The sequence below is a fragment of the Daphnia carinata genome, chromosome 6 (assembly GCF_022539665.2).
Source record: "Daphnia carinata strain CSIRO-1 chromosome 6, CSIRO_AGI_Dcar_HiC_V3, whole genome shotgun sequence".
Taxonomy (NCBI): Eukaryota; Metazoa; Arthropoda; class Branchiopoda; order Diplostraca; family Daphniidae; genus Daphnia; species Daphnia carinata.
The window spans coordinates 2,133,529-2,151,934 of record NC_081336.1 but is presented as its reverse complement, the minus strand read 5'-3'; the positions used below and the strand labels follow the sequence as shown (position 1 = coordinate 2,151,934).

General features: G+C 38.6%; 3 protein-coding genes and 4 long non-coding RNA genes across 8 annotated transcripts; all 7 read right to left on the bottom strand.

Moving 5' to 3' along the window:
- Window positions 1-643: 643 nt before the first annotated feature.
- On the bottom strand, window positions 644-1,867 carry LOC130690253 (uncharacterized). Its single transcript, XR_009000921.1, has 3 exons — window positions 1,675-1,867; window positions 1,520-1,606; window positions 644-1,462 (listed from the first exon to the last, which is right to left on the bottom strand). It is a non-coding gene; the product is annotated as an uncharacterized LOC130690253 (long non-coding RNA).
- A 5,023-nt stretch (window positions 1,868-6,890) lies between these two features.
- Window positions 6,891-9,293, bottom strand: LOC130690251 (uncharacterized). Of its 2 annotated transcripts, XR_009000919.2 has the most exons (6): window positions 9,157-9,293; window positions 8,966-9,091; window positions 8,110-8,352; window positions 7,888-8,037; window positions 7,363-7,823; window positions 6,891-7,281 (listed from the first exon to the last, which is right to left on the bottom strand). It is a non-coding gene; the product is annotated as an uncharacterized LOC130690251 (long non-coding RNA). The 2 variants fall into 2 exon arrangements; XR_009000918.2 differs by having other exon boundaries at window positions 6,891-7,823.
- A 64-nt stretch (window positions 9,294-9,357) lies between these two features.
- On the bottom strand, window positions 9,358-10,316 carry LOC132088079 (DNA polymerase delta catalytic subunit-like). Its single transcript, XM_059495755.1, has 5 exons — window positions 10,113-10,316; window positions 9,962-10,052; window positions 9,740-9,898; window positions 9,545-9,680; window positions 9,358-9,479 (listed from the first exon to the last, which is right to left on the bottom strand). The coding sequence occupies exons 1-5, from the start codon at window positions 10,118-10,120 to the stop codon at window positions 9,424-9,426; spliced, it is 450 nt and encodes a 149-aa protein (XP_059351738.1). The 5' UTR covers window positions 10,121-10,316; the 3' UTR covers window positions 9,358-9,423.
- Window positions 10,317-10,809: 493 nt separating this feature from the next.
- On the bottom strand, window positions 10,810-11,518 carry LOC130690255 (uncharacterized). The gene is made up of 4 exons (XR_009000924.2): window positions 11,399-11,518; window positions 11,244-11,328; window positions 10,993-11,082; window positions 10,810-10,888 (listed from the first exon to the last, which is right to left on the bottom strand). It is a non-coding gene; the product is annotated as an uncharacterized LOC130690255 (long non-coding RNA).
- Window positions 11,519-11,633: 115 nt separating this feature from the next.
- On the bottom strand, window positions 11,634-12,152 carry LOC130690257 (uncharacterized). Its single transcript, XR_009000926.2, has 3 exons — window positions 12,011-12,152; window positions 11,832-11,946; window positions 11,634-11,738 (listed from the first exon to the last, which is right to left on the bottom strand). It is a non-coding gene; the product is annotated as an uncharacterized LOC130690257 (long non-coding RNA).
- A 1,089-nt stretch (window positions 12,153-13,241) lies between these two features.
- On the bottom strand, window positions 13,242-15,926 carry LOC130690249 (T-complex protein 1 subunit delta-like). The gene is made up of 14 exons (XM_057513257.2): window positions 15,654-15,926; window positions 15,537-15,589; window positions 15,386-15,475; window positions 15,182-15,328; window positions 14,922-15,122; window positions 14,702-14,863; window positions 14,501-14,640; window positions 14,343-14,439; window positions 14,174-14,281; window positions 13,979-14,109; window positions 13,817-13,915; window positions 13,624-13,759; window positions 13,449-13,562; window positions 13,242-13,385 (listed from the first exon to the last, which is right to left on the bottom strand). The coding sequence occupies exons 1-14, from the start codon at window positions 15,742-15,744 to the stop codon at window positions 13,368-13,370; spliced, it is 1,587 nt and encodes a 528-aa protein (XP_057369240.1). The 5' UTR covers window positions 15,745-15,926; the 3' UTR covers window positions 13,242-13,367.
- A 782-nt stretch (window positions 15,927-16,708) lies between these two features.
- Window positions 16,709-18,376, bottom strand: LOC130690241 (uncharacterized). Its single transcript, XM_057513246.2, has 4 exons — window positions 17,689-18,376; window positions 17,534-17,624; window positions 17,312-17,473; window positions 16,709-17,250 (listed from the first exon to the last, which is right to left on the bottom strand). The coding sequence occupies exons 1-4, from the start codon at window positions 18,266-18,268 to the stop codon at window positions 16,773-16,775; spliced, it is 1,311 nt and encodes a 436-aa protein (XP_057369229.1). The 5' UTR covers window positions 18,269-18,376; the 3' UTR covers window positions 16,709-16,772.
- Window positions 18,377-18,406: the final 30 nt, after the last annotated feature.

Below are 18,406 nucleotides of genomic sequence, written 5' to 3'. Positions count from 1 at the left end.
TACTTGTGCGTAAGGGTTGGTTTTTCTTGATTTCTTTTGTCTCTTGTTCTCATTCTTTCTTTTTCCAATCGTACGATGATAAATCAGTTAGCGAGTCACACACATTTGGACTGGCCTTTTGTGAGTGACTTAGAGACTTTGCACTCTTGGTTGTACTGTATTTGACATGTTAAGACTCGTCAACTGTTTATCCCATCTCGTCATTATTGTCCTTCACTCATTTTTATTTCTTTTTCCTCCCACATTTTGCCTATGAATTGATCCGTTGCACCTACGCTTTCATGTTCCCTTATCAAAAGGTCAGGAGAGTTGCTGCATCCATGTTCTTCTTCGTCTCTTCAACTTTCGTTTTTTTTTCTCCACTTTGCAACATATTCGGAACCTCCATCCTCGCACTCATCATCTCCCGACTATCGCGCTCTAGAGTGTAATTAGCCATAATTGTTCCTATGTCGATTTTGTTTTTTTTTTTACTTAAAACATATTATTTCCTTCTCCCCAACTATTTGTAGTCCTTAATGGAGCAAGGAAGATGCTTACATTTTTATTAGCGGACTTGACTCGCGGTCGCCTATTCTCGTCCTCCCATTTCCCACCTCATTCGCGTACCACTCGTGTGCCTCGAAAAAAAGCAACATTTTGGAGATGATCGTCCTTGTATTTGGCGCTAAAAACATTTAGGGAGATGAGACAAAAAAAATGTTATCGTATTGTATTTCCTTTTGGAACCGTCGACATAAAGCAAAAACTTACAGAAAACCATAAATATGAATGAATTTAATTACTGGATGTGCCTCGTATTTAGAGCCCAAATCGTGTGACGAAAGATGGGGAATTCCTAAAATTTTTTTTTTTTTTTTTTGGTTTCCTTTTCTTCGTTTGTTGTTTTTTTTTTCTCTCGCCTTTTGCATAGGAGTATGACTAGGTATATCCCATCCAGCGTTTGTGTAAAAACAAAATCCCCAATCCATTAATTCTGGTGAGAGCTAAACCAGATGGTTCGTCAAAGTATTCCTCATCTTAAACGAATGTGTTTTCCTTTTCTTCGCCAACCCTGCTAAACATCAATTTTTCGATTTTCGTCTGAATATGAGTGTGAACAACAATATTGATCCCATTCAATGTTGTTCACCTCAATTGGACGAAGTTCTTTTTCCTGTGACGGGTGTATTCTCCTGTAACCAATTGACACGTAGCGAATACATCAATGGCTTTGGCTGTCAGAAAACTAAAATGCACACTTGTGCTCATGATATTTGAAAAGGGTAGTAGACAGAGATCATTGGGGCTAAATTTCACATGAAAGAATAACCAAAGTTTTGGAACAATCACGCCATCAGTTTAAAAATACTAAAATCTTTTTTTTTTTGTTATGTGCATTCAGCCGTTCTGGAGCTGTTCATTACCTCCAGCATCTGGATATGCGAAAACCAGAAATGAAGGAAGACACAAATCATCCAGCCTGTAACATTGTTTTAAAACAAAAGCTATATTGTGAAAACTTTAATATAAAAATTACCTAGGTTTAGAGGTATGACACAATGTACTGAAAGATTTTTTATTGGATTAATATAGAATCCCAGACTTTCAAAATTTTATGGGTTGACTGCAAAAAATTACTTTTTTAACACAAGTATGGTTTTGTTAAATACCTAGCTCACCCATGTGTCATACCATTTGAAGGATTAAAAATTTTCACAGTTGTGATGAGCAGGTTGTCTCCTAAAACATGTGGTACAAAACACAACGATCGTGACATTTGGTACAAAGTTCTTATTGAATACGTAGTAACACCTTATTAAGACAAACAGTTAGACTTTTATGTCAGACTAGCGAGTCTCATACCAATACTCTCATACACCAGGTGCTGCTGAAGCCGATTGTTTAGAAAGCTCATGTTGTTTTGGATCTGTCACATTTTTGGCTGCACGTATGGCAATCCGTTTTATCCCCCTGCTATCGCCATCTACCGGTCGATAGAAGTAAAACAGAAAGAAAGGCCGATATTTTATTTTTTTTTTTTTTTTTGGGGGGGGGGGGGGGGGGTTTAAAACGGATTGCCATAGATTGCATCAAACTTACCCTTTGGCAACCCAAGTGTGCATATGTTTTTCTTTGATAATTATTTTATTTTACTACTATGTTTGGTAAACTGCAATTGTGCCCAATATTTTTGCCTTTGCATTTTAGGTCTACTCTTAGGTGATCTATACCTGATCCTGTGTTTTAAAGTGATCTGATTTCACAGCTACATTTCTGTGTTCTTTTCCGTTGGTCTATGGTTCTGAATTGAGGCAAGTATATCTATTATGCTATGTCACTAAGTACTATAGGGAAGGGAATAACTGAAGTTGATTGAGATCTATTCTGATTCTCCTTATATCCATCTCAACAGGTTTTTATTTGCTTTTCAACATCCATTTCAAAATGGGACGTATGGCTTTGATTAGTATTGCCATAAAGACTGCCGAAAATGGATGTGGTATGGAAACCCAGAAATGGCATGAGTTCAACATCAAACATGGATTAGGTACTTCTCTGGTTTTTGTCTATCGCAAAAGTATTTTTAATGCTATTATTTTGCATTCACAAAATTTTAGCAGGGGATCAAGTCAAGTCTGGAAGTGTTACAGGATGGAAGAGTGAGCCTACAGTTGAAAAAACACAGAGTGCATTACCATTAAGGTATGAGATAAAGTAATAGAGTATGCACATTGTCTAATGAGAAGTACCATCTTGTGTAAATGAATCTTGTATAACAGCAATCCTTTATAGTTCTGTCACAGCTAGAAGCCTCAAATAATTCTGCTTCTCTTGCTAAACAACAACTTGTCCTTTACGTTCAGAGTGTTGGTGAAGCTGGGTACTTAAATGGCCCTAAAGATGTTTCACTTTGCTGGCATTGCAGCCATGAACATCATACATGGACTCTTTAGGTATGAACGGAATTTTCTTGAAAAATTTTTTAATTTATGACGAAGCATTTCTCCTCCTTTTTGCCAACCATGTCTAATCTACAAAAAAAAAATTTATCCAATAGGAAAGGATTTTCAGCATACTGGGAACACAACTATCAACAATGCAACATTCTACGGGTGCTATTTTATCATTCAAGAGCCTTATACAATGATTTTCATCTGCAATTTGTATGGCCTTTCCCAAGCTTCTGCCAGAAGTTGAATCTATGAGTCATGTAAGTCACATGAGCAACAATTGAGATGCTTAATGGTGTTGTTTTTCTTTTCTCAATATAGGTTAATAGTAACATTGGATCTGAAAAGATTCTTGGTTGGGGCAAGACACTGAATAAATTGTAATGATTGGATGGATGACATGACATTTCTATACTTCATTCGGATTCCTGGATCGGTATTTTATATTTAAAAAATTGAAGTGCATATCTGGGCTCCCTTCCTTTCCGTAGCCCCGTTTCCCCTTGACTCATAATAAGCCCGTAGGGGGTCATGCCCCTACTGTACGGTATATATAAAAATAACATATACCGAGGTTTGGAGGGCTCTGGCCGGAAAGGGGACGTGGGGGTCCGCGTAGTCCGATGATGTGTTCACGGAGGGCGACGTGGTTACCCACAAATCCGAACTAAAGGTTAATCGCTCCAGTAAAAATGTTCCATATCTTCGGCTCTTCTTCCGGCTTCTCTTAGCCAATCACCGGGTAATCTCCCCGGTGGGTCAACAAGGCAGTGTCTCCCCCTGCCTGGGTTGACGGCAACTTTTGAAATGGCTGTTGTGCCTTTTTAAAGTTGCAAAAATAATTCTAATGTGCAGAGAATTGTCAATAAAATTTTTTTTATAAAATATTTTTTCCAAAATTAGTTTCTTTCGTTGTCTGTTTTCGCTGTGTTCACACATTACGTTTATCAACTTTCTTTTTTATTTAGCTTGCTCAATTCACCTTTATTTTTTTTGCCATCGTGAGGTATGCATTATTTCCTTCATTGTTTATCTGCAAGTATTCAATTATTATTTATTGCGCTCTTTGAATTCTTCAACTTAGATTCAAGGAACATCGTGTATTAGCCGAATATTTTCTGAAGTAATTTTGTATTGGTATTTTATTTTACTCGTAGTGGAAGCGATCCTCAGACATTCAGCGTGCAATGCCGATGCTCTAACATTGAGCCACGAGATATATCTAAATGTTTTATTATCGCATATCATATGTTATCGTCTAGGATGTTTATGCAGTCTTTCACAACTATATGTTTATCTGTCTATTGTTTTCATAAGGTCCATGGCTCTGTGGTAGAGCCTTTAGCTGCGATATCTGTTACCCAGGGTTCAAACCTCAGTAAATCTATAAAAAGGCTGCAGAATAAATGTAGAAAAGAAGATTATTGCTTTTCAGTTTTATTCCAAGTGTAAATGCAAGTCCGTAAGTTACTAGAAAAAAGCCAAATTGCTATCATATCATTCATGGCTCATTGGTAGAGCATCGGCGCAGTATGCCGAACAACCAGGGTTCGATCCTTGGATGTAAGAAATCTGTGGTTCACATTCCACTCTGGTATAGCATGTCTAGTATGTATAGATGAATAATAAATACAAAAGTAAATAGTGTAAAATCATTTTTATTGTCCCTCCTTCCACCCACATTTCCACCACTTTTACATACGTTTCAAAATACAATACACAACATACAATACATAAACAAATACACTTAAAACTAACCCGTTGGCTGCCACGCCACCTATCTACAATAGCTACTTTCGCTATCAAAGGGATAGCGACCAAGGGGGCCGGGTGGGCCGGGCTGAGACGGCGATGAGACCTTTACGGAAATGCACATCCCAGGTCTACATCGCCGTCTCGATCAAGGGATTCCCTATGGTGCATTGCCTTTGGGGCCGTTCGGCCAATCTTGGGCAGTGGCGCTACTCCACCCCATGGCAGATAGACCATGGAGCAGAACAGCGCGGCCCGTCCCTGTCAAGCTACAAAAAAAAGGGGATCAAAGTGTGTGGGTGGCAGCCAACGGGTTAATTTGCAAGACATAATAAAACATAAAACAAAACACAACCATACCACGAAGACGAGGCGACCACGAGGTGAAGAAGGGGCGATAGGGGAGGCGAAGACGGGGCGATGAGCGAGGCTAAGACGGGACGACGGGCGAGGCGAAGAACGGGCGAGGTGAAGACGGCGCGAACACGAGGCAAAGAAGGGGCGACGGGCGAGGCGAAGACGGGCGACTGGCGAGGCAAAGGCGGGACGACGGGCGATGCGAAGACGGGACGACGGTCGAGGCGAAGACGGGACGACGGGCGATGCAAAGTCGGGGCGACGGGCGAAGCGAAGACGGGACGACGGGCGAAGCGAAGACGGGATGACGGGCGAGGTGACGACGGGCGCGGCGAAGACGAAGGTTTTGTTCTAAATCGTAAAAGTAAAAAAAAAGAACTAGTTAGTGGGAAATATAAGATTGTTGTTGTAACCAAACGTTGAAAGCAATTTGACTTACTTCTGCTGTCCGATGGCTAGAAAGACTGTAGGACCAGCAAATAGGCAGCAGACGGCTAAGAGTTGGCAATTCTATGGTTGAATGTTCAATTTAAATAAAAAAGCAAACTATATGAGGCATAAGAAAAATTCTAAATGCCAATAGAAATTGTGTTGAGGTACATGTCTGTGTCCGTTGGTAGGCTAAGTAGAGATTACAACTGCCAAAATGACTGTCATTACAGTTGACACTGCAACGAAGGTGAATATGGTGCACCACTCAGATCACGATTGACAGCAGACCACAAGTGGTTAAAGAGTAGAAGAACGATATTATGGTATTCCTACCCATAGGATTCTTTGGTGACATTCCTCAACGGGAAGTATTCTTTACAAATGAAGTTTCATGAGCTAAACCTTAAAAACAAAATCTGTCAATGAGATTCTGATAACAAAACATTAGTCTTATACCTCTCAATGAGCACTGGTATAGTTTGATGAATGCAACATAGTAGGTTGCTAATAGTTTTCTGGCTTGACAGCTGACAGGTGATGACAAGACATGTACCATAAACACCAAGCATTCTGTGGGCTTCACTTCTAAAACACACTCAGAGATGAAAACGTACAGAAGCACCATTAGATTTTCTTAAGTTTTCCATTGGAATATGACATATTTAACAGAAACTTTCGAACACAGCTTTCACCGCTCCCACATAGTCAGCAAGTAAATAGTGGCACAGCAGCGTCATCTTGTTTTCCAATTAACAACCGAAAAATTCATCAAAATTGAAAATCTTGCTTTTTTGAGACGTGAACTGCACTGATGTGAACTCTTTAAACATACTTTTGGAGCGTGAATCACAATAGCCCACCCACCCCTATATTGGCTACTACCATTTCAATTTTATTATAACGAATACAGCGACCAAAACCACAAACGGCATTTTTTAAATATAGCGATTTAACAAGATTTTGAGCCCGATTTTTTCACTGTCTTTTATTTATCCAAAAACCCAGATGTTTCTAGGAAAATACATGATTTGGGATCACAGTTCAACAAAGATGCTGATTGCGCTTCACACACATCTATAAATTTCGCAAGTTGACATATCTCTGGATTATTAGCTAGTCAACATCTGTATGATAATACACTTTTCTTTTTTTTGAACAGCTGCAATGGTATTTCGGTTACAAGTTCCACGGCAAAATTTCTCCATTGAGACAAGGACGCCAATTGTGCGTTATCTTGTGCCTATTTTCAATTAAATGGATACGCCGTCACTTTTCTGCTCGGAGGAGCTCACTTTGGCCTGAAATATTGTTTTGAATGGTGTAATTAGTATACATTGCATACATTAGATTGAATCAATTACTTTTGGGCGTACGTTTTGTAATTGTGTGAGGCTGTCAAATCGTCGACAGGCGGTATCTAAAGGAGGAAATCAGCTAAGAGCTTGTGGACTCATCAATAAACGCAAAACTATTAAAAAATTATAAAGATAGCCTGAAACCATATTGTAAGAAAAATTAATTTTAGTTTCCAGCACTTCGGTACAGGTATCATCGTCAACGTAGGCGCAGGTGATTCAAGAGAAAATGAGGTTACACGAACAGAAAATTAACCATACAATTCAACTGATAGATAAATACCATGATGCGTGGAAGTAATTGTCAAGCAAATTTCACTGTGTACTTTTTTGTTGGTTGAATTTGGAAATGGCTTACTAGTTGGAATAAGTTTTTTTCTTTTACCCCAAATTTGCTTTCCGGGCAGCGCACTTTTAACCTTCTCTGCTGATCACAGTATCTGCATGACCCGCTGCAGAATTATCACAAGTGGAGAGGAAATCGGGTCACAGATACAAAGGGGTCCAGGTACACGTTTATTTTCTTTAAATACCATAACGCGTGAAATAAACGAATCCGAAGAGCTTCGGTAATCATTCCAACTACCATAATTTTTTTGGCACTGAGCCTCCATCAAATTTCTTTCCCAATTCTTTATAATTACGAATCTGCCTTTAGAAAAATAAACAAGAATTAGTATAAATTTCTTGTCAATTGAATTACGTAAAACTGTGGAATCCTAGAGACATAATATTTTGCAAACTCTTCGAATCCCTTGAAAGCAGAAAATTTTCTGCTAAAAGATCCATGTAAGCCAGATACAGGTCAACTGGTACTTCCTTTTCGACTGGCATTGGCAGGGATAAATAACAAGTAGGATCAAATGCAACTGAGACCCCATCGAACCCCAGACACACCACAGCCAATTTCAATACCCAACTAAAGAGATCTACTACTACAGAATCTTTCTGTATTCTACTTATGATAAAATACCCAACATTCATGTGCAGCTTCCTGAAAAATAAAATGAGTTGGAACACAAATGAACCTTGCTAATAAAACAAATTAGCTATTTCACCTATATTTCGTCAGTGTCCATCGATGCAAGACTTCTTCAAAATCGGATTCAGATGTTCGTCTAAGCCCTCCCAGAACAACGTAGAGTAGTTCTCGCGAAGCAGGATGCTGGTATCCGGCAAAACTGCGGAGCAAATCTACCGACTTGCAACTTACCCAATTCAAAATCGTTATGATGCACAAGTTAAAAACCTAGCTTTTACAAAGCAAGTAAATGGTATACCTTAAATACACTCGAAGGTAATGCATGGTCACCTTGGCAAGGTGTTCGCCAGACCACATCGTTCGTACAAGATGGCGCCGAGCATTTGCAGTTCCTCCCTTGAATTTCACCTACAAAAAGGAAGGTCTGCTACGTTCGGCTGCCGTGATATAACCAGCCGCTACGACGCCATGTTAAATGTTGCCATCAGCAGCTCAGCTCAGCACATCACCTGGGCCACCTAGCGACTAGCCCCCTACGAGACTAAATCAAATATTTTGTTTGACATATACGACTTTAATTGGGCGTTAAGAATAATGTTTATATAAATTAGCACTTCCTAAAAAGTTAAATCAAATTACAAATGAATTAATTACTGAATTAAAAAAGAAATTAATGAATTAAGTCTATTACAAATTTGCTACACCTTTCGCGGGTGGCAGTAGTAAAAAGAAAAATAAAATAAAACAAATGGAAGTAAAATTTGTTGCCAATGAAAAAAATTTAAAATGGGATGGGAAGAAAAAAATCTAGATATTGAAATAAACCATAAAAAAAAACCAAAACAGAAAGACTAAGAACTTAATCTAATTAATTCAATGTGCGTTAGTTTGTACGATGTTTCGCCGACTGTATCATTCGCAACAACGTGACGTTTGTAATAATAACTTATACATCTACTTACTAATGCCATCAACATTCGTTTTTCGAAATACGGAATTACATTACACCACGCATTTTACCGCCTACTCCCTCCGAGACTCTTACGATGCTATACACAATTTTTATAAAAATCTTTTGGTTATGGGGAACTTACTGAACAATGAGTCGTGTAATTTATTGTTTTCAATCTATTTTACAGAAGCCAAACCATTACCTGTATGCACCATCATTGACGAGAGCGGTAGGTTGTCAGGGTAGGCCGAATCTTTTCATAAGTTTATCCTGTTCCGTGAGATCTTTTCTAACTTTTGTCCTCATATAAAAGATGGGGCAATCTCGGCTAAATGTGACAAATTATTAGTATGAAGTATGTAACATGATTATGATATCACTCAAACTATTTACTTGGAACAAAGAATCTCTTCGTTGAGATTTCCTCGGCACCGTTTAAATTCTGTCCATAAACGATTAAACTTCTCTTCGAGAGCATAAGTTGGCCAATTTCCCTCTGGTAGAACTCCGATTCTTTCGGCTTGCAAAATCTGTTTAATTGGAACAGTAATTTTAACAAACATCGCCGAGTTAGGCAGAAATTAGACTTACTTGCATACAGCACTATCGTCTGGAAGGACGGTTTTGCATCCAACATAGTTGGCTTTGCGTGTGGTAAAGCTAGCCAATCCACCAATTGTTGAAGTAACAACTGAAGGCCCGGGTATGGTAACCATCTACAGTACGGAATACAAACGGTTCAATTATGTCAAGCAAATAAATGCGATGAGTCCGTGTTTACGTAGCAACAATGAGTCCGCTTTAGATCCAAGTATGGGTTCAAAAATCCAAACAAGGGGTTTTGAAAGCTGATTTTCCAAATAGTATTGGGCATCAATAGGTACGCTGTGTTCCAGGACAAAAATCGGGTCTTCCGCCTAAAGAAGACGTATGAAAACTTAATAGTTTATGAGAAATTTGAAATCCAAAGACGAACCTTGAGGTAGGCTGGTGTATTTTTAGCAGCTGTGATAATGATATACGGAACTCGATCCCCTAATTTTGGGGTTGTACCAGCATCTCGCTTACGCATCTTGTGAGCTAGTTCCACACGTGCCTGTTTGCTGGCGTAGTCTTTATCTATTTTAGTCAGTTCCTTTTTTATAAAAGAAGGCAAACGGATGAAATCACAGTATTCCAAAACATAGTTACGCTCTACCTTGGTAATCACCAGAAGTGAGATATCGATTTTGTTGCACAGCAAGCCGGAAATTGTTTGTTTGGCGTATTCTAAGGCTCCATCCGGGTCTCTAAGAGAAAATATCAAACCTTCAAACTTCGAATACTGAAATTGATGACTTTTTGTTTACCGCTCCATCAAAATTTTCTGCAGACAGCTATTGATAAGAACTTTCAAAAGCAACTTTAAAAAGGCACAACAGCCATTTCAAAAGTTGCCGTCAACCCAGGCAGGGGGAGACACTGCCTTGTTGACCCACCGGGGAGATTACCCGGTGATTGGCTAAGAGAAGCCGGAAGAAGAGCCGAAGATATGGAACATTTTTACTGGAGCGATTAACCTTTAGTTCGGATTTGTGGGTAACCACGTCGCCCTCCGTGAACACATCATCGGACTACGCGGACCCCCACGTCCCCTTTCCGGCCAGAGCCCTCCAAACCTCGGTATATGTTATTTTTATATATACCGTACAGTAGGGGCATGACCCCCTACGGGCTTATTATGAGTCAAGGGGAAACGGGGCTACGGAAAGGAAGGGAGCCCAGATATGCACTTCAATTTTTTAAATATAAAATACCGATCCAGGAATCCGAATGAAGTATAGAAATGTCATGTCATCCATCCAATCATTACAATTTATTCAGTGTCTTGCCCCAACCAAGAATCTTTTCAGATCCAATGTTACTATTAACCTATATTGAGAAAAGAAAAACAACACCATTAAGCATCTCAATTGTTGCTCATGCGACTTACATGACTCATAGATTCAACTTCTGGCAGAAGCTTGGGAAAGGCCATACAAATTGCAGATGAAAATCATTGTATAAGGCTCTTGAATGATAAAATAGCACCCGTAGAATGTTGCATTGTTGATAGTTCTGTTCCCAGTATGCTGAAAATCCTTTCCTATTGGATAAATTTTTTTTTTGTAGATTAGACATGGTTGGCAAAAAGGAGGAGAAATGCTTCGTCATAAATTAAAAAATTTTTCAAGAAAATTCCGTTCATACCTAAAGAGTCCATGTATGATGTTCATCGCTGCAATGCCAGCGAAGTGAAACATCTTTAGGGCCATTTAAGTACCCAGCTTCACCAACACTCTGAACGTAAAGGACAAGTTGTTGTTTAGCAAGAGAAGCAGAATTATTTGAGGCTTCTAGCTGTGACAGAACTATTAAGGATTGCTGTTATACAAGATTCATTTACACAAGATGGTACTTCTCATTAGACAATGTGCATACTCTATTACTTTATCTCATACCTTAATGGTAATGCACTCTGTGTTTTTTCAACTGTAGGCTCACTCTTCCATCCTGTAACACTTCCAGACTTGACTTGATCCCCTGCTAAAATTTTGTGAATGCAAAATAATAGCATTAAAAATACTTTTGCGATAGACAAAAACCAGAGAAGTACCTAATCCATGTTTGATGTTGAACTCATGCCATTTCTGGGTTTCCATACCACATCCATTTTCGGCAGTCTTTATGGCAATACTAATCAAAGCCATACGTCCCATTTTGAAATGGATGTTGAAAAGCAAATAAAAACCTGTTGAGATGGATATAAGGAGAATCAGAATAGATCTCAATCAACTTCAGTTATTCCCTTCCCTATAGTACTTAGTGACATAGCATAATAGATATACTTGCCTCAATTCAGAACCATAGACCAACGGAAAAGAACACAGAAATGTAGCTGTGAAATCAGATCACTTTAAAACACAGGATCAGGTATAGATCACCTAAGAGTAGACCTAAAATGCAAAGGCAAAAATATTGGGCACAATTGCAGTTTACCAAACATAGTAGTAAAATAAAATAATTATCAAAGAAAAACATATGCACACTTGGGTTGCCAAATGGGTAAGTTTGATGCAATCTATGGCAATCCGATCCAGCACGTACTTAAGGCCACCATAGCACAGAATTTTTTCCAGTTTTGCAAACATACCATCACAGCATCTATGAGGAACAGGAGAGGATAAAAGTTTTCTTTCTTTAAAAATCTATTTATTTCTTAACATACCGTGATGAGCTCTTCTTTTGTAATGGGCAGCCCTCTCTAAGTACTTGCATAAGTAATGCTTCAATACTTGGAACAGCTGAAACAAGTGGTTGTGATAAAAAAAAAAGTATCAGCACCACTGGCAAGAATTTAAACATGAAGACTTGTTATGGACAATATCTACAATTGGACAATGACAAATGAGGTGAAACCACTATATGACGAAATAGCCTGACTGCAAAGTACGCTACAGTGCTAGCACGATGCAGCAGAAAAATTCGGTGAGTGTATGTAGAGAATTACTTAGAAATCTGACCGGGAGGTGGCGAGCTGGCGAGCCATCTACCGATGATGTTTCAAGTTAATTCTCTGGGACAAAATTTTAAGCCCGACAAATAAGCCCGGCCTTCTGTTTTTTTGTTTAATTCCAAAACTATAAGGCCAATTAAAAATAAACTTTATATTCGTGATTAGCATTCCATTCTGCATCGAAATTATGTATTTTAAGCCAAATTTGAAATTTGGCCAAAAATGAAAAAGTAAGAAGTCTATAATACAAATACTTGAAGTTGGCACGCTGATAGCACTTTGGTTCTGCAAATTAAAAAAGTGGCTTAATTCATCATAACTTACATATTATTCGGAATAAACGTTTAATTTTGGTTATAGAAGGTTAGCATAATAGAATTCAAAGTCAAATTGCAACTGCAAAATGTAATTCACGTAAATAATAACCGCGGTAAAACCATGATAATCCAGAATTCTGGCTATGAGAAATTTTCCTTCGATCGGCGCACACCTCAATAGTTTGTATGTACCACCATCTAGTGGCAATGTAGTTAGTTCGGGTTTAAGAACAAGCCCAACAAGAATATTTACAACTTTTTTTCTATATTGTTTACGTTTTCTATCCACTGGATGATATTAGACTCCTGTTTATGAACTCCTATTAAAATATAGTACATGTGGCTAACCGACTTTGCAAATGGAACTGCAGTTAACTTTATCGACGTAGTTTATCAATAATCAAGCAAATATAATGTGATCCTACAAGCAGTCAACAATTTACTAGTTCAACAGTTTTCATCCAAAGCTACACATGGAATTATGGGTGTCAAATGTTCGTACTCGTTGCTAACCTAAATGGAACACAAAGAAAATTTAATCAGTACGAGAAGATTAACATTATTTAGGGCATACGGTGGTGGCTTAATCTTCACGGCGAATTTGTAAGTAAACGATAACAGATTAAACGCGTGAGGAATTTTGTATTAAAGAAGCAATAGTAGCAGCAGACAAGAGAGCGGCACAGAAATGGATGCAGATAAAGCAAGCTTAGGCCGGGTGATTTGTTTGTTTCACACTAGGTAGGGGCGCCTCAGTAAAGAGCGTTGACCTGAAAATTAAGTAATTTTGTCAATAACTGGACAATTTGCAAAGAAAGAATAAATTAACTTACGATATCGTCAATCTTCAGAATGGAACGGACGGTTTCCGAAGCCAAAGTAATAGCGCTTGTCGTGACCAAAAGGGGCTGCGCTACTCCTTCATCCAGCATGTTAGTGATGGCACCCTGCAGAGCAAAAGAATACATCGGCATTCCTTTTTAAGGAGTGACAAGAAGGCACCCATACCTTCCTAACGTTGATACCAGACGATTTAAACCCGCATGCGTGTTTGTTTCTCAAATCAGTCACGGTAGCAATGGGGTTTAGACCTGCATTTTCAGCCAAGGTCATTGGGATCACTTCCAGAGATTCAGCAAACGCACTGAAACCACAAAATTGCTTTTCAAACGATAACATCTTAAATACAAGAAACCTCTACCGGAGGCAATAAGCTTCAACACCCGGCAATCCCTGTGCATATTGAGTCAACTGGTACGCAAGTTCAGTCTCTGGAGCCCCACCGCCAGCAATGATAAATCTTGAAAACCATGGCATGTAAGTATAAGTTGGCACAGTAAAATTAACTGAATAACTTGAATACCTTTTCTTGACCAGACAGCGGATGACGCAAAGAGCATCGTGAAGAGATCTAGCAGCCTCTTCCAGAACTAGCTTGTTGCTACCTCTAACGATGACCGAAACCGTTTTCCCTACATTTTGGATGCCTGTGATCTAAAGTGATAAAGAAGTTATCCTGTAATATAAAATTTGGGTTTGGGCGAGGCAGCGTCAATACCTTTACAACTTTAGAAGTGCCGGTAGGGACGGATTCAACTAGATCCGCTGATGCCATATATTCGGGCAAGAAGTGATCAAGACTGGCGATAGGTCGACAGTTTAATGTCTACCAAAAATATTATGAGCACAATCGCAAACTCTAAATTTAACAAAAACACGTCGAATACCTTAGTAATGAATTCAATGTCTTCCCTCTCGATATCCTTGACGACCATGATCTTCATTTTGTCAAAGAAGTGAAGAGCTAACTCACTCACAGCATCTCTAACATTCATCAGCATTACTAAGTAGGAGGGAAAATCGGCAAAAATTAAAATCATCCTACCGTAAAATAGATTTTTGAACCAGCAAAACGTTGCAGCCAGCTTTTTTAACTTGCTTAGCTACATTGAGAATGTAAGCACGTTCCTCACGCAAGACACGATCCATTGCGTTGTAGTCCGATACGACAACTTGATTATCCATCTATTGAATGTTTAAAGGAATCAGATAAACATATTCAATGCAAAGAAATTTAAATCAGTACATCGGTCTTGGGAGGCGAGATGCAGAACTGAATTAAGCCAATTTTAGCCTTTTCCATACGAGAAGGGCCACCGCTTCCAGCGCTTCTTTGATCAAGTACTAATCCCTCTACTAGCTCTGTATCATCGACAGTTCCGCCAAGTTTATGAATGACTCGAATGTCCTGAAAATAAAAGGAATGAAGAAAATTCGTTTAAATCAGCAACACATATAAAACATACTCTGAGATCCACATCATGATCCTTCAATGGATCAATAACTTTGAGAACTGCATCTACTGCAAGTGGAGCCAAGAGTGCCGAGTGTTGTGATACAACTTTGGATCCTAGAGATGTGGTGGCACTCATCAACAAGCTGTGGCGATCTTCCAGCTTCATAGGAGTGGCCATTGCTTCCAAAATTTCAACAGCCTTAGCAGAAGCCTGTGCAAAAAATTAAATTGTAGGCTGTAACGCTGAAGTTAAACCATTGAAGTACTTACTTTCTGGAAAGATTCACTAATCACAGTTGGATGAATTCCTTTTTCTAGGAGTTTCTGTGCTGCCTCCAGGAAACTGCCAGCAAGAACTACAACACTGGTTGTACCATCTCCAGCTTCCACATCTTGAGCTTTGGATAGCTCAACCAACTATTAAGGCAAGTGACATTTGACACCTAACTTGACAGGCAAAAAGTGATTATATACCATTTTTGCAGCTGGGTGGACAAGCTTCATCTGTTTCAAAATGGTAGCTCCATCATTTGTAATTGTTACATCTCCTTTACCCGACTGAATCTAAAGGATGACAAAACTAATAACTGATTGTCACAAGTAAAAAAAAAAAATAGAAATTTACCATTTTGTCCATTCCTCGGGGTCCCAGGCTTGTGCGGATAGCGTCAGCCACAGCTACATTTATAAAAGATATCTTTTAAGAAAAAGAGTGAGAGAGTTACCATACAAATAAACTTACCTTTGGCTGCTTCGATATTGCTCGAACGAATTTCGGCCGGTTTACTTTTTGTTTCGAAGGCCTTCATCTTCGGCTGAACGTTAGGTGCCATGATAATTGTAAAACAGAGATCAGATGTCGATGAAACCAAACAAACGGTATGAATCTGCTGGGAAAAGCCGGAAGGAAGATGTTTTCGGATAAATCCAGTCAGTCACGTGAATCTGGAAAAGTGAATCTGTTCGAATTTGACAATTCACGGGATAGACTTCCTAGCAGACGAAACTGATGGAAGGCAAATTCGAGAACGAATATGTAGGGGAGGGGCATGTCCAAAAACCATTATAAGGGAAAACATCATCTTATGCGAATTTAATAAAAATTACTAATCCTTGTAAAATATTTTATTTATTTACGCATTAAAAGTATAACATCAACATAATATATAGAAATTAAAGGAGCATTCGATGGGATTTACGGGGCTTAAAGACTATCCGGCAACGTTTGCCTTCTTCTGCTTACGGATCCTCCATTACTTTTCGTGGCTTGTGATTGTCTGCGAGTAAATTACGTACAAAACCTTCCATCAAAATGAGCTTCTGGCGTCAAGCAGGATTAAAGTAAGTAAATTATACTGTCTTTTATTTTTGTATAATTATAAACTACAGTAAGATAATGGGGTAATTCGCCGTGTGTAGAATCAAATCTTTACCTCAGTACTCGACAATGTGAACATTTAATTATTCACCTTTAATAATTATTATTACCTGGTTTTCTTTTAGCTATATCCAGTACTCAGCCATCTCCGCCAAGCTGACAAGGAGGGCATTGAAACCTGCCTTAAGAGTTGAAGCACTTAAGAGAGAAGCTGTTAATGCCAAGCCAACACTGTGGAAAGATGGCAAAGCTGTTGCAGCCCAGAGTATGAAATTTTTTGTTTAATCTAAGTAGTATATCCTTGTCATAATTTGTTTTTGTTTATTCTGATTATTTTTGCAGAAGCCTAAACCAACATCTATCTACTGTGGGAAGTGTAGTTTGTAATGTAAAAAAAAGATGTTCCAAGAATAAACCTATTATGGTAATAAATCTATTGTGTTTTATTGCACTGATATAACAGGATAACAAGAGTGGTAATACTCAATAGATATCAAAACTGTCTAGGAGATTAAACACAACTGATGTACTATGGTAACAACTCAAAATTGCATATGCAATGGGAAAAGTAACCATAGTGATCAAGCTACCTAGACTAAGACTGACCTTAACTTCAATTCCAGACATCTGATCAAACAAAAACAAACTGTAGAACACAGATAGCAAAGGTATGGCAAGGCAGGCATTGCACATTACATACACAGGATTAGATTGAAAACGATAGACTAGCAAATTGGACATGTAAATGAACAACAACCAGAAAACAGGTACAAGGAATCCCAACTTTGAGGCTGTATGGCAATGGCTAGAAAAATAGCAATTCCAGATGCTGGACAATTTGGCACAGAAATCATCAATCCCATCAGCCGTTCCAAACGATGGGAGAATGTTAGTCCAAAAAAGGCAAATAATCACAATAAAGGCAAAGAAATGAAACCAAACTGTCCACTCAAAACTTTTTCTGCAGGAGAAAGAAAACGGATAAATAAAATGTAAAGGAAATAACAAACAATATAGCTGACCTGGAAGAATCTTCATGCTCTTGAACACAAGACCAAAAATCACACAGACTGCAGGCAAGAAACCCAATAGACATAACATATGCTAGTATCCAAACAGGTTTTGTGACAAGCTCAGCATTTTCGTCCTGGTTGGTACCAATTTCATGACCTCTGCAAGAAAATCTACAGAAAAATGGAAAGAATGGTTATGGCAAATCCATCCAGATTTTTGTGTGTTAATACCTGTAAGCCAACATTGGAACTGTGGCCAAGAATACTAGAGACATGAATCCTGCCAGCAATCCAATCAGTTTTGCACTTTTGTTCATTTTTTCTGTACAATAGATACAATATTACTATTAATGTCATTAAATTGAAAATAAGTTTATAAAATTTACCTTTATTTTTGGTTATGGACAAGTACAGTATTGAAAAAGGAATGCACAAGAAAAGCAGACCATCTTGAAGATGACAAGGTACTCGGTCCACTTCACAACAGAAGGAAAGGCCAAGAAGACTGACTGTGAAAAGAATAGAATCCCTCAAAATGTTCCTGATTTCTAATGTACTATAGATGCTGAATGAATGATCCCAAAACTTTCTTAGTCCCATAAGAATAACAAGGGAAGTGGATGTGGTGGCCAAGATGAAAAACAGAGCACTGAAATTGTCACCACCAACACCATTGGTGATTTGTGCATATTTGGGAATGACAATGAGAAGGGCTAATGCCAAAAACATATGACAAAAACTTGTTACGTGGAGGAAACATCGATGGGTACTGGGAAATAACCGGGCAAACTGTTGAATGCACAAGATGGCTCGCAATTTGAATTTCCCACTTTTTCCTGCAGCAGACTTATTACTATTGTTATTATTATAATTCTGAACTGCACTGTTAAGTTCGATTTCAGTAGGATCTTCTCTAATATTCAACAAAAGATCTGCTTGTTCTTCACTGAGAGCTACGATAGCCATTTGTGATCAAGAAGTAATGACCCTATCGAATGCCACGCCATATCTCCCTGAGAACCGATGACGGAATGCAGGTGAATTGAAGGGGACGGGATGGAAAGAATTAATCCATGACGTCAACGTTGTTTGTGATTCTGAACA